Source organism: Megalops cyprinoides, chromosome 4 (assembly GCF_013368585.1).
Source record: "Megalops cyprinoides isolate fMegCyp1 chromosome 4, fMegCyp1.pri, whole genome shotgun sequence".
Taxonomy (NCBI): domain Eukaryota; kingdom Metazoa; phylum Chordata; class Actinopteri; order Elopiformes; family Megalopidae; genus Megalops; species Megalops cyprinoides.
The window spans coordinates 7,792,640-7,808,661 of record NC_050586.1 but is presented as its reverse complement, the minus strand read 5'-3'; the positions used below and the strand labels follow the sequence as shown (position 1 = coordinate 7,808,661).

General features: G+C 45.3%; 1 protein-coding gene across 1 annotated transcript in view; it reads right to left on the bottom strand.

Moving 5' to 3' along the window:
• Positions 1–12,128: 12,128 nt before the first annotated feature.
• lrrc75ba (leucine rich repeat containing 75Ba) overlaps positions 12,129–16,022 on the bottom strand; it is a 39,995-nt gene continuing 36,101 nt past the window's right edge. Inside the window, exon 4 of the mRNA XM_036525991.1 lies at positions 12,129–12,992. Coding sequence (XP_036381884.1) covers positions 12,386–12,992 — 607 coding nt within the window. The 3' untranslated portion in view covers positions 12,129–12,385. The remainder of the gene's footprint in view (positions 12,993–16,022) is intronic.

Here is a 16,022-nt window from a genome sequence, read left to right as displayed (position 1 = left end):
TTGGTTATGAGCCCTGCCCCTTCCCACTATACTACACTGCTACCCAGAGCAGACTGGGTCAAATCCTGCGATGGACAGCATTTTCAGACACAGCCTCGCCCGTTGCACTCGGCTCTCGCACGTCTGATTCCAAAGTAGTCAGTCAGCCGAGTTCAACATGCTGTCGTTTTCTCTGGCGGCTTAAAGGGATTATTTTATATCCTTTGCCTTTTTTGCCCCTGTTGTTCGTAATAACATGCGTGCTCTTTTTGGTTGACTTTTTTTTTTCTTCAAAAACGATCTATAAACCCACTGCTGTTCCAGTCCAGTTCCAGGAAAATAGTTTTTTGATGTTTTTTTGTTTTTATTCTTCTCAGCCCTGCAGAGTGAGGTAAATGTTCCTGACTACATATAAACAGGTGTGTTGCGAGGTCTCGGGCGGCTGGTATTGCCCTGAAGCCTACCGGAGAAACAAGTCATTTATAAACACCTACATCTCTTCAGGGCAACCTGTTATTTATGAATACACCCATGGCTTTGGGGCAAACCGTTATTTAAGAACATTGCCATGGCTTCGGGGCAGCCTATGAAATCTTTCCATTGGTTGCAGCTGCTCTGATTAAAATACTGGGATTCCCACAACCAACCTCTGAACATGACATCTCAGCAGAGAAAACTGTCAGTTGCAGTAAAAGAACGTATCTGAAGAATTAGGAATTAGCCGGTTGCCTTTGGCCAGGATTAAAAAAAAGCAAAAGAGAGCATTAAAGAACACTGTAAATTTGACTTGGCAGCAGCATGAACATGCGCCTGCCAGCTTTATGAATTTCTGCATATATTCATTTATAGGGGAACATACAGTACCAGTCAAAAGTTAGGACACACCTACTCATAGAAGCGTTTTTCTTTATTTTTACTATTTTCCAGATTTCAGAATAATAGTTAAGACATGAAAACTATGAAATGACACAAATGGAATTATGCAGTGACCAAAAAAGTGTTAAAAAATCATCTATCAACTATCTTGTATTTTAGATTCTTCAAAGTAGCCAATTTTTTTTAATTGCAATTTTTTGGGAAAGACATTCATACATAGGCATTAACTTCACTGTTTATATTTGTCTAAGAAACAAATTTCAAGCATTTAAGCATAAGTCTTGAAGTCTTGATCAAAACGTGTTGCGTGTTTCCCTTCATCTTAATCAGGTGTGTCCAAACTTTTGACTGGTACTGTGAGTCATGACCACACTGCTTATCACATCTTCATTTTGGTCTGGATGTGGGTATTTGTCTATCCTACGCATTCTCTTTTGTCTGTGACTAACTGTACTCTTATGCAAGGGCTGTCTGCAAAAGGACCACACGTGCACATCACCTGTTGTGAAACTCATGCTCTGAGGAGGTAAGAGAAAGCCACGGCAGGGACAGGGCCCTCTCTTCCCCACTGCCAGGAATATTTAACCTACACAACAGTAGTCATTTACGCCGCGGCAGTGTTAGAGTTTCTCTTCGTGTGGTTGCATGTGACAAATTGCAGGATCATAACAATTGTGCTCAGTGAAAGGAGGGTAAAGTTTTGACTATGGCCGTAGGAGCTACACATGGATCTGGTTTCCTTCATCTTTACCAGGGTTTCCATTATGCTTAACAATGTTTGATTATCAAAAATATTTTTAAATACTTGCAAATATTTTTCCGTGGTCAAAGCAGTCACTTGTCCAGCTGTCACTGGAAAAGTTCATTCTTCAGAACCAATACAAACATCTTTCCTGTCTTGCAAGCTTGAGTGCTTCTGCTGTCATTTTGTCGGTGATCCGATATTGCGAAAGAATTGCCTGGCTCACTAACTTGTACAATAAGCCCAGCCACTGTCTTGGGGTCAGACACAAAATATTTTGAAGGTAACAACTTTCCAAAACTGTTACGCTCTGCACTTCCATCAAACCCCGATCATGGGAATTTTACTCTTGTAAAAATAAATTAAATAAAAATAAACCCTGAAAATCTTCTGTGTACCTGTGAAACATAGTAGAAAAGCCATGTAAGGTAAATAAAAATAAAGCAAAACATCTGAGCGTGAAATCTGATGCAGCACTCATGAGGAAAATCAGATGCACAGTTGAGATAATGGTCATAGTTTGGCTATGGAGGGATCTGGAGACAGTACTGCATGCTGCAACAGAACACCATTAGATGGTGCTTGCGTGCAGGGAAGTGCGCTGGTTCTTCACCTTTGAAATTCTCAGTAGGGGATCCTGAAGACCTCATTTAATGACTTCTTTAAAGAAAAAAAAGAAAATGAGCCTCACTTTGTAATTTCTTTTTTTAATTAATGGATTCATTATGCATTATATAGCTCCCTGTGGGCAAATGCACAACTAGAGTGAATGAAATGAAACTAGTCCTTAAGGGCACAGGGAAAAGGAAATCAGACTGAAAGTCAGGCTAAGCGGGAAAATCATGAGGAGGTGGTAACAGAGGAGATGGCCTAAGCCAGGATCTGGAGGGACTCAACCTGTGGAAGAAGGAGTTTGACATGTTTTTTTTTTCTATACCAAAACAGACACCCTTAACGAAAGGAACTTGCATTTTATCCATTTATAGAGCTGGATATCTACCGAAGCAATTCAGGTTAAGCACCTTAATTGAGGGTGCAACAGCAGTGTTCCATCTGGGAATCAAACCAGCAGCCTTTTTGATTATAAGACTGGCCCCCTTACCACCGTACTACATTGCTACCTTAGTGAGAGCAACAAGCATAGTGGCTAGACTAGTCCAGATGTCTATTTCTAAACTGAAAAAACAACATCTGTCTGAAAGCCACTAGCCCCCACAATAAAGTACTGTAATGTTCAGTAAAGGGGGGGGGGGGGATCATGTCCGCAGCTTAACTTGGAAAAAGTGGGTTGTGGTGCGAGAGGTTGACCATTGACCTGCCTCAGATACCAGAAACATAAGGGGCAACCATGTCCAGTTAATACAGAACCCGCAGAAAACAGGTCTCAGACCTTGTGATGGAAGATGTAGTACATTAAAAGTTACCTGGCATTGGTGTCCTACTCTGTATGCTTGCTTTTTTCTCCATTAGCCATTCCAAGCTGCTGGAGTGAAGGATTTGGAGGAGCTATTAATCAGATTAAGGATTAATCTAATGTGAAGACAATCTACTGGCTACTATTTTAAACAGTAGAGTGAAAGCAGAAAGTCATTTGAGGTAAGCTCACTCACATTTTCCCCCATTTGGGGTTAATCAATATGTCCCACATATCTTGGTTGTGATTGACCTGTGAAAAGGACAAATCAACACTAAATGGCACCTAAAACAGAATATTAAGACAATTCTAGCTGTAATGTCGCTTTTCAGTTTTAGTCTGCTTAGCACACACTCCAGAGAAAGATACATAGCTCACAATTTTTACATTGTCCATTTATACAGCTGGACATTTACTGAGGCAATTTGGATTAAGTACCTTGCCCAAGGGTACAACAGCAGTGGCCTACCTGGTGTGTACCCAGTGAATCAACACAGCTGCCCTGGGGTTATGAGCCCTCCTCTTTATTACCATACTGCTGCCAGTTGATTTTATCTTTTTCGTACGATAAACCGCCATGTCTGCTAGGACTTTTAAACCTCCCGTGTTTGGTTTCTTGGCTCTGCTCCTCCGCAGCGGATTTAACGGTGGGTTGCAGGTAAACTGAAAGGTGCATACGGTATCTGCCACACATGCCGTACTCTGTCGGGGCGCGGATCAGAAAACAGTCATATCCCACCAGCTGCCCCGCTGTGGAAGAGGAACCTCGACACCTTCCTGTACGTTTCCCTGCAACCCACACTCTGTCGGCTCTGCCATCTCAAGTGAGATTTCTGTGTGACTGGTAGCATACATCATATGCACACATACACACACAGGCACACACAGCCACACACATACATACACTCACACACCACAAACACGCACACACACACATACACACACAGCCACCCACATACACGCACATACAGTACATACACTCACACACTCACAAACATACACACATACACGCACACACATACACAGGTGGAATGTGTTCTGCACTTTCACACACCAAGCACACATCACACCATGCAGTGGTGATGCATTCAACCCTGAATTATCAATTCTCAGTCTTGTCATTGCGCCTTTATTTCAACCGTAATTCCTGGACAACCAACAGAGGACTCCCAACCTTACATCTAACACCAAAATGAAGCAGCACTTGGCTGAATCTCACACTCAGATTTGGAAGGTACAGATGTATGTTCTGTAAATTCTCTAGGTTAGATATAAAATCAGGATTTTCTCATGATGATAAAACATCAGTAACTCATGACAATGAATTCCCAAGTTTTCAATGAAACATTTCAATGAACCTTTCAATATTTCAATGAATGAACTTGACAAATGATGGAATGGATGTTAATTGGTACTTAATATTGGCCTTCTTTTTAAAATGTTTTATGTATTAAAAACAAAACACACCTGGCACACCTGTGTCTGAAATACTCAAGAGTGAATATATGTTAATTTTTATCACCTTTTGCTATTGTGAGTAGTTAAACTGCATTCCTGGGAGACAAGGATACAGAGTGATGAAGGCTTAACTGAAACATCTGTATCTTTTCCCCTGTGCTTAAAGTAAGTGTTAAATGAAGGATAGCAAATTTGAAGTGTTGAGTCCATTGAACAAATATTTTTTTGTGTGCCAGCCGTGCTTATAATTATGAATCTCGCATTCTTGCCACATCGGATTTGAGGACCCAGGCATCCAATGAGCACCTGTTTGAATTTCTTTCACATTGTTTTAGAGATCAAAACAGCGCTCTGTTCTTTACAAACCAACCGACATATTTAAAAATATATATATAGTCAAAACAACTACAGAACCCACCACTGTTACGTTATTGAAATACGAACATGCTCGTGATCCAGGTTCGTGATCCGAGTTCGTGCTTGTGTCAGCTCGCGTCCGTGTTTGTTTCTCAGATGCCCTCCTCGCCGCGCCGCCCCCCCTCCACTCCTAACGTGTTTCTCCAGCCTCGGAGGAAGGTCGATGCAGCCTACCGGGTGCCACCATCGCGTGGTGACCTTTTCCAAGCCACCTGATGGAAATGTCACATTTCCATCTCTCACTGCGGGAGCAAGTGGGGGGGGCTTCCCGGGAAGTGAGGCAGTACTTGTGGCAGGGAGGGGAGGGGTTGGTCTACAAAATAGGGGTGTGAAAAAAACTCCCTCCCCTCCTCAGACAGGGAGCCAGACTGAGGAACCCAGTATTCCCCATGGATCCTCATGTCGTACCCGTTGAACTGAGTATGGAGAGAAATGACCGGCTGGGAGATGCAAGGAAAACCAGCAACAAAGAGGGGATACATTATGGAGCACTGGGAAGGGCGATGGATTTGATATGACATCACATGGGTTGGGGAATGGTTACTGGACCTTGAGTTGGGTGTTCTTTACCTAGATCACTCCAGTGCAAATCCAGGTGGTTTAAGTGGGTCACGCGGACGTGGGCCATCTGGGTCGTCCTTGATAAGGGCGTTCGCTAAGCGAATGAATGATTGCCATCATTAAAACACGGGCTTTCCCCCCGCTGAGAGGAGTGCTCATTAGCCTGGATCAGCTCCGTGTCTCCGTGAGAAGGGTTTATGCATCACACGGAGACTGTGACACTGCAGAAACCACATTCTTCCACAGTCTGTGATTTATCAAAGAACATGTGGTCCCCATCGCGGAAGCGAGAGAGCACCTTCCATAGTGGCAGTGGGGTGTGCCCTTACCAGCTCCAGTTATGGATTTTCAAAATTGGGCATAGGTTCTCTCGTTATTATTGGTACTGCCTGCAGAAATAAACAAAGAACCATTTCCAAAAGACATTGACAACAAGGATGGCAAGTGGAGTAACAGATATGCAGCCATTTTGTAAAAAAAAAAAAAAAAAAAAGCATACGTGCACAGTGCCACGCGTTAATACAACAATGTAGGTCAGTGCGTCACCGTTCAAATTACCCCAGCGAGCGCTGACTTACCTACCCCGAGTGTACGAGCGCTGACGTATCTGCCCCACTTAAACGAGCGACTACGGCATGAGCCGCGCGCTATTGTCCGACAGGGACTGTAATGAGTGAGTCAGTGAGTGGGCAATGGACCCCATGGGAAGTGACAGTACTGTAAGCCTAGGACACTCCGTCCCCTCCCCCGTCCCGCTTCCAGCCTGCTTACGGACACACTTCCCTGTCTCCGTCATCGGCGGCCTCGAGCTCGGCCATGCGGAAGAGCGCGGCTGCCCACCGACGAGGTGCTGTTGGGCATGGGGGGTGGGGTGGGGGTGGGGGTCCTGGAGCTCCGGACACTCTTCCCACGATAGCAAGGTCAAAGGCACACAGGTGTGATGGATGAGCGCGGAGCAGGAAATCTGTTAGAGGGGTGAACAGTTTCTGATGCCTGTCCTCTCCTTGCTGCTAACGTCTGACTAATGGTGCATATGTTATTTTACCATCAGCTTTTTCAGTCTTCAGGACTTCATGCTCCATGGTCTCCCACAATGTGATGCTTTCTTCATGCAAAATTCACCAACAGAGGACAGTTGCTTGTAATACGTATTATATAAAAATTGTTCTGCAGGGATGTGCTTTTCTGTATCTGAGAGTGGATTATATTTTGTCAGTAAGAGTAAATGGTGCTTTGGTGAAGAGGCACTTCTCTCAGAGGTTTTCCTCAGAGGATCTGCGCTAGTGGAACCAAGGATCACTGCCCTGCTTTCTCAAAGTTACGATGCAACCTTTGCCACTTGATCCTATCTCGCTTTGCACACAAAGAAAGGGCCAACTGGTTAGGGAGACCTGGAGGAATCATCAAGGATGGCATGACTGGTATGAGCAGACTGAGTGGACAACAGCGTTGTCTGTGCTGACAGGAAGTAAACAGAATCAGCCTACCCATTATACAGGTGGGTGGCAGTGTAGCATAGTGGTTAAGGAACAGGACTTATAACCGAAAGTGCCGGGTTGATTCCCCATGGGGGCACTGCCGCTGTACCCTTGGGCAAGGTACTTAACTGACAATTGCCTCAGTAAATATCCAGCTGTATAAATGGATAACATTGTAAAAACCTGTACTTGATGTAAGTCGCTAGGGATAAGATCATCTACTAAAATGCAAATAATGTAATACAGGTAAACAGCATAGGGTACTTACTACTAAGTCAAGCATAGGTCGTCCTGTTTCTGCTTGATCCACTGTGTCACGAATTTGACATTAAATTACATTACATTATTGTCATTTAGCAGAAGCTCTCCAGAGCAAATTATGGTTTTATCCATTTATACAACTGGATATGTACTGAGACAATTGTGGGTTAACAACCTTGGCCCAAGGGTACAACAGCAGTGCCCCAGCAGGGAATTGAACCAGCAACCTTTTCTTTACAAGCCCTTCTCCTTGCCACTGAGACACACTACTGCCACATTCACAGTTCAGCCTCAGGGTGTTGCTTACCCATGGTATGATGACCTTCCTGTGTCACGGTGCATGTGCTCAGAACACCGCCCTTTCTGCCCTTGCCCAAAGGTGTGTGAGACCTTACAGCAACCAATCAGGGACGTTGTTGAGAATATAAGAATGACGTATGGAACGGGCCCAGCTGGTATAGGCCTTTCCAGATGGAAGCATCTTGATGTCAGTGGGGCCATCTGGGGGAAAAAACTGCAATTCTCAAAACAAGGATTGAGCTTGAATGTCCACAAGTCGATGAATTTTGCCAGCATGGAATGCTCACAGTGATCATTTGTGCGGAAGATGCTTGTATCGAGAGCGGCCTACTGAGCATATCATTGTGAAGGAGTGCTTTCGCCTTCATCACCCAAAATTTTTAATCATTTAATTGTTAATCATTTGAAAGTTTATTGTCTTTCCATTTGCTACCTTTCAGTATCTGAGCTCATTCCCATCAATTGCATTCCCAGCAGGTTCACTGTTTAATTATCTGCGATTGTAATTGTCACTGTCCGCCTTAATTGTAGTTGACCAGCTATTGACTGAGCCTCATCTGCCTTAATGAGGATGGTTAAATACAAGAGTGTGGCTGGAGGAGACTCACTTTTTTTCTACAGTTCACTGTGTGTTCACAACACTGGTTCCTCTTGTCTGTGGATTTTTCGAAAATACATTATTGTTTTTGCTCCTCCCAATTTTGGCCAGCTTCTCCACAATCTCCTGTTTAAGTCAATATGAATACAACACAGAACACCTGCTTTTAAGAAATACTGTAAAACGCAGTGCAATAATCTGTGATCACATATTTCAGTTCAGGGGAATTTGCATGGCAAACATATGAACATTCAAATGCTGTGTTTTGAAATAAAGGCAGCAGTACAGAGCAGTATTACTCTTTCTGCTGTTGTGGAATGCTTCAGCTCAGTTGCACCTGTAAAACCCAAGCTGGTCCAATAAATGGGCTGATGTGCCGCTACAAATTCTAGTGTCTCTGATGAATTATTTTCTGCTCCATTTAAAGTTTCACATCACTGGAAACCTTACTTACTAAATGTGTACGCAAACTTGTTATGTATTAGAACGTGAGAACGCCTCAAATGTAAACTGTGAACCACTTATACACAAACGCACACATACACATAAACAAGCACACACACACGCACGTACGCACACACAGGCACACACACACACACACACACACACACACACACACACTCCAATTCGGTCTTTGGCTGCAAGGCTGTGCTGACAAATAGCCACGAATCGGTCAGAACAACCCACGATTCCGTGCAACCACTTGTCTGTGCAATCCCACTCAGAAGACAAATGCCCCCCCCCCCACCCCCCCTCCACAGCTCAACCCCCCCTTTGTTGCATATCCAACAAAACGCATCAGGATTCCAGATGTATGTGTGAACCAGTTTCAGGTCTCTTCGGTAATATGCCTCTAAGCTGCGTTTACCCCAGAGTACTCCCTTCTCAGAAGAAAAAAAAAAAAAGAAAACACAAACGGCAGTTCGCAATTGACTGTTTTTATTGAACAAGCTATAAATTCATGTTCTGTTTACAGAAGTCTGCATGAACATATCGACCCATGGCTTACATGCAGATGAAAATTGATTATCTTTTTTATTTAAAAAATGACATGTGGACACAGATATGACCAAAACATAATTGTTTCTGACCTAATGCTGAAAGAATGTCCTTCCCATAAAAGGTTAGAATCCTGTTATCATTTTTCATTCCTCACTCTTCCCAGCTTCCATATTTGAGGTAATATGCCTGACACTAGGTGTTTATGCAGCATTGTGATCCTCTTCACATTTACCATAAACAGAATGTGATTGAAAAAGGCTATTGTACCTTCATTGGTTATATTTATTATTTTCTGTCGGCCATTTCGTGTTGCAATTTTTTTTTTTTTTTGCACTTGATTGCATTTCATTTTCCAGAATAACGAGTCGAATCTCCTCCGAGTCGTTAGTGACACGAAAGGCTGCAATCACATGGTCATGTTTTGTTACATCTTGGAACAACGAAAGAACTCGTAATGACACAATGTTCTAGCACTAACGCCGTAAATTACAGACAACGCGGCGAGCTGCTGATATCATTTGCGCAGGCTGTACAGTAATCATGACTCTGAACACCATATAGCCATTAAAAACGGCAGCACAATTGACTGATCAGATGTGGGAGAAATGCACACACAAAACAGGCTGGAAACACATAACAGATCGTACAGATGAAATATTTACCTCTTACTGTAATGCGCTTAATGTGTGAATAATTAACACAACGATTGTACAGACTATTCATACAGCTGAATGAATGTGCCTTTAGTTTTGTCTGGGTTGGCCACCTCATCACTGAATCACATATAAACGTATAGCTAACACTCAAGGTCTTACACTCAAGACTCAAGGTCTTACAGCATTTGAAATATTTTTTTTTAAATAGCATTTATTTCATTAATACTGACAAATTCGATTACAGCAGAAACAACCTGAAATGCTACAAAAAAGAGACATCTGGCAGCAGGGCTGGAAACTCTGATCTGCATGTATGTGTATAAAGTGCAATGCAAACCCACAGAGCAGCCAGGAAATAACGGACAGATACCAGCTTCTGAATATCCGCCAGTCCAATGGAGCTCATCAGTATGACCTAACAACGCTGACAGCGCCACAGCAGCTCTGTCAAAGACCATAGGTTAACTGATGTTTAACAGTCAAGTCACGCTCTTTTAAAAATACACTTTTCCTGTCGAACAGTGAATCTGACATTTTAAAGTCATGGGAACACCACTGATACATTTCAGCACAAGACCCCACACAATGAAACCTCAGCGAAAATTACAATCTTCAGGCACCTGAAAAATCCTTCATCCTGCAACGGTAATAATTAAATAGTATAGTACATTAATATGTTTTATGTGTGATGCTACATACTTTCACACCTAGGGGGTTTAGGGCGTCCTCTTGCAACCCACACAATTCAAAGTCTTGCTAACAGGGAGGGAAGGATGCCCTGTAATCGCCCTGGTGCATGATATACACACAGTCCTTCCCCCTGACTCTCACTCAAAAGCGCAGATTTAATCAGTGCGCTCAGCCTCTGTCGGGCCCAGCATCCTGGGTCCACTTTGCAGTGATTTGTTACCTGTCTGGGCTGCCCCCCAGAAGAGGAACTCTCTCTCTCTCTTTCCCTCTCCTTGCAACCCTGCTCATTGGCAGAGCGTCAACGGCGGACAGATGGCTCAGCCACACACAGGAACCCAGGACGGACCTTCCAGCCCCAAACAGCCACATAATTAATGAGGGCTTCACTCAAAACTGGCAGGCCTTGGCAGCTTTGCCGACCATGTCGCCGGCTCTGCCACTGACTGCGCCGGATTTCTATTCTGTGATCAATCAGAGAGGGGGTGAGAACAGAAACAGAATTCATCTCTTTTTAATTTTTTTTTTTTTTTTTAACAAAACAAAAAAACACATCATTTATATAATGCGCTATGTCAGGTGCCATCAAGGAAAAATCCCGTCTGCCTCCCTCCCTCTCCAGCTCCGCCTGCTTGCTTCTAAAGTGATGTCAGATACAGAGGTCCAATCACAAGATGGGAATGGACCAGTAACTTCGGCAAACACTCATGGGGCGTTTCCTCTGACAACATTTAAAGAACTTATTTGCGTCTTAGAACTTTCATGTTTAAATTTGGGATTTATTTTAGGGCCATTGTATTACATCCATTATTATGATGATCTGTATCCACATTAAATTAATTCTTCCTTCACATGACTGTCACTCTGAGAATACCTTCATTAATTCTGTACCTCCGAATCCTGTAAGCGTACAATGCGATATATTGTGTTTAACAAACCCATTCATTCCAACGGTACAGATCGGTGCGTAATTACAGGATGAGGCCGTTTGGCTGTACGTTGCGTTTCGCTGAACATATTCAGAAAGTTAATCATTAGGAACTGCATCACAAAAAAAAGGAGTGATGAGATTTTGACCAAACGTGTACAATTAGTGAACAGTCTTTTGTTGAATCCTACCCGTTGTCTTCTAAGACTGCTTTGTTCACCATCAGTCGACAAAAAAAAGTACCCTGCAACACAACAGCGCCCATGTTTTGTACCGTCATTCACATCTACACAAGTGACGTGTGGGGTATTCACAAGTGAATGTTTCGAAAGGGGGGGAAAGAGCAAAAAGTCTTGACTTTGCAGTTTTGCTGGCGTCACGTGACGGGTCGACGGCTGTATAGTCTGTTGAACTTGTTTCATAGCTTTTGTTGGGAGATTAACAGAGCACACACAATGTGGAGCTAGACCCGGGCTGCCAGAGACAGGCTCAGTCCTGGTAGAAAACACCGTTGGGTCTACGGCTCCAGTCAAACTCCATCGCTATGCTGCTCTTGTGTCGGTCCCTCTGATCTGAGCCTTCTCGCCGAGATCCTTGGGATTTGCTCCGCCGCTACCGCTACTGAAATCAAAGGGGAGCACCTTCTCAAAATTCTCCCAGCCCCCCTCCAATGAAACCTTACCTCGTTTCCAGGAGCACCATCAACCAACACAGTAAGTCACTGGCATGGCCACACTTCAGTAGTTTCTTTTGTCATTCAGATTAGTTCTCTGTTTTTTGTCGTCGTTTGTTTTTTGTGTTGTTTTTTTTTTTTTTTTTTTTTTTGAGTGTGAGACGTTACAGGGTGCTTGGTTGGACAGAGGTTCTCTGAATGTTTGGTGCTGACTCACGCTTACCAATGCGGGTAACCGGGCTCACAGTGCGGGGGGTGGGGGGGGGGTGCTAACTGCAAACTGAGAGGAGGCCTCCAACTCGATCGGGCCAGAATTTGAGGGTGGAGGGAGGTGGTGGTGCCCAGGGGAGGGGAATCACCTCTCACAGTAGTGCAGTGTGAAACCCTGGGACACCTTCTTCTCGCCGATACCCCAGGGCTCCAGCTCCAGCTTGTCCTCCAGCTCCTCCTCTTCCTCCTCCTCTACCACCTCCTCCTCCTCCTCCTCCTCGTAGTGGCTGGCCTCCTCGATGGAGGTCTCCATGTGGTAGCTGTAGGGCTGGCCCTCGGTGTACTCGTAGATGGTGGGCAGGCTGCTCTTGAGGCTGCAGCGTCTTCTCAGGGCCACCAGCAGCGGCTGGGGCATGGTGAAAATATCCACGTTGTTGCCCAGGTCGATCCAGGCCAAGCTGGAGAACTTCTTGGGGTCCTTCATGGCCTCGGTGAGGTCCTTGATGATGGCCAGAGTCAGGCGGTTGCCGTTGAGGGCCAGGGTGCTGAGCTTGGGCAGGCATCCCAGGAAGGGCAGCAGGAGGCGGAGGTTATCGTCCTGGAGCTCAGTGAAGCTCAGGTCCACCGACGCCACCATGTCCCCGTTGTTCTGGAGATAGTAGGCCACACGGTGGACGTCCCTGCTGGAGAGCGGGATGCCGGACAGGTCGACCGTGTCGTTGGATAGTTTCTTCTGCAGAGTGGTTTTGAGACTGGGGGGAGAAAAAAGAAGAAACAAAAAAGAAAAGTGAGATTGTAATTTCACCTGTGTTTGACCTTTGTCCTTTCTCCTGTCTACTCTGGAATATTTGAGAAGTGCACAGGCACTAGCATGACTGCAGTGAGCACAGCATCGGCACGAGATACCGTCCCCCTCTCTCTCCCTCCTCATTCCCCACCTCATTCCTCATTTTCTTCTTTGCTCGTGAGACCATCACCTAGCTAATTGCATTCAGCTTGACAGTGCGTTCACACTTCTGTTGTTTCTGTGTTCACTGTACTGGCTGAAATTATTTCATTGTGTGCTTTAATTTGCATAGGTCCTCTCTTAATGAGCCTCTTCCCGCTTATTGATCTTAAAGGAGCCATGTTACCGTCTCGGCTGTAGAGGCCGTTAAAAAAGGTGTCAGTCAGCGCACCGCCTATTGATCGCGGTGCCTGCTGGCCGCTGATGTGCAAGGCTCTGCGCTCCCTGGGGCCGGGGTGGGCGGGTGGGGGAGAGAGGGGAGTGCTAGCGGATGACAGCCGGGGTTGATGAATGGAAATGAACACAGCCAGAGCCTCGTGCCAAACCTCACAGCTCAGGAAACGACGCATTGATTATGCTGTAAACCTAAGACTGCCGTGAAACATGGCGGCCACTGGAAGTGCAGGGGCCTCGGCACCTTTTTGGCAGACATTTTGGTGCCATGACTGAAAACGAATTTAAGACGAGGAGACTGTTAGATTACATAAACCCCCTATTGCTGTGCGAATGAGTCTCACAGCCGTCTTCGAGAACCAACTGTAATGAAGTGGTAAATAGCCTCCTGAGAAGGGGAAGTCTCTGAGCAGAGATATACGTTTACTCAAGATCCAGTGAGGAAACAGCGCACTGAAGTGCATTGACATGGGGGGCCCATTGTTAATCTTGCACTCCCACGAAAAAGGCAGCAAAGGATAAACAATAAAACAAAGTAAGAGAATGTGCTGGTTCTTTCCCCACACTCGTTTAGGGGTAGTTAGAGAGTAGGGGTTGTGGATTCGGTAGGGGAGGTGGGGGGGGGGAGGTTTTTCTTCCCGGTTCTCGCTGTGTCCTGGGAACTTGCAGCTCATGTCATTTTGTGTTACCCATGTTGTAACAGAGGAAGGGGGGGGTGGGTAGGCCTTGGGGAGGGAGGGGGTGCTGGCTGATGTGGAAACTCCAGGGAGCTGGATTTTGCTTGTGTATCTGCACCAGAGCAGAAACGTGGGTGGGAAAAAAAACTCCACACTTCATTTACGGAGAAGGGATGGTGGGCAGAGGAAAAAAAAAAAGTTTTCACAGCAGCCTGGAATGAGAGCGGAAGTGTAGGGAAGTGAGCTGGCTGTCCCTATTGTCCTGGGTTGTGCGCCTGCCAGCCTGAGGGCTCAAAGCTGTCATCACACAGAGAGTTTAACTTTGTCGCCAAGGGGGTCAAAGGTCAAGCTCCCCGGTGCGGGGGGGGGGGGGGGGGGGGGGGGTGAGTTTTGGTTTTGAGTTGCCTTCTGACGGGAGGTCGGGGCACGGTGGAGGGGGTGGGTTGCCATATTTCTGGGGGCACACAGATAAGCGCTGAGCGATGTGTGGGAGGCTGGGACTCGCCTGGGCCAATTTAGGATCGTTACGGGAGCAACTCAAGCAGGATAATGGCAAACTGCCGCCGGAGTCAATGGCGTTAAACAAAGAATAAAGAGACTGCCTGAAAACAAGCCTGCTTCCACAAAGGAGGCTTCTGACATGCCACACAATGGGTTCAAGACACAGCTGCTTGGCTACCTGTTTGCATATAATCCATACAAATTGGGGAAACCTCCTGTGGAAACCTTCTGTTATTGCTTTCAGCACGAACGCCACCCCCCACTCCCCTAGATGAGGAACTCCCCCCCTCCACTCCCAGCAGCTGTTTTAATGCAGAGAACAATAGCTTGCCTGAGACTTGTTTAAAGGGATATTATGTAATATTTTTTCAGTCACTGCACGGTATTAAACTTGATGCCTCTCATCACACTAATTAAACCCTGTGGAACCAAACAAAACCCAGCCAGAGTGGGATTAAAAATTAATTTAGAAGATGACTAGGAAATATTTATAATCCAGATGGCTGCATGGTTTTTGTTACTACCCCCCCCCCCTTCTCTGTCCCATTCTCTCCTCACCCTGACTCTACATCTCTCCATAAACTTGAAAATGATGTAAAAATAGACCTGGATCCTGGTTTCAATAATAGAATCAATCAGATTTGACTAATAATTGCAGAACCCTCTCCTTTTCTCATATCTGCAACCCCCCCCCCCTCCTTTCCTCACAGACACACACACACACACACACACACACACACACACACACACAATCTGTAAGGCCTGGCTTTTGCAGCAGACTCATAAATTCCCTGTCTCTGGTCATTACACCTGTCACTTTCTGTTCTGCAGCAGCCAGGAAAGTGCCTTCAGCTAACTGGGGCCAAGATTTGTGGAGCTATTGATTTCTGGAGTGGACCACAATTAATACACTCAGCCTCAACTCTTCTCGCTCTCTTTGCCCTGTGTGTCTCTCTCATTGCTGCCCCATGTCTCTCTGATCTCGCAAACTCACTTCCACTTGTCCCGTGAACATCTCCTGCATGGCACCATTACAGATATTCAACGTTACAGATGTTCTATATACTGGCCAGATAGTCGGCTCTGTGTGCTCAGCTCTTCACATTTAAAATTCTGACTCTGGTATTGTCGGAGCTGTAAGTGTTGCAGTTTGTAGGCACATTGTTGAAGTGGTATGGCCTAACAACAGAACATCCAATGTTCCTACAGTGATACAGAGAGCACCGGAACCACCTCAAGGACAAAGAAGTATGGTCGACAGAGGGAAGCAGGTGCAGAATATCTGCCCATAATATATAATATCTGTAGTAGTACCCTTTAGCATAAAGGAGACATGGTAACCAAGGAATGAAACCCAGACAATGGAATTCCACCCCAATGAGGACAAACTCCATTCAAAACAGAGCAATACTGGCCATGAAGTG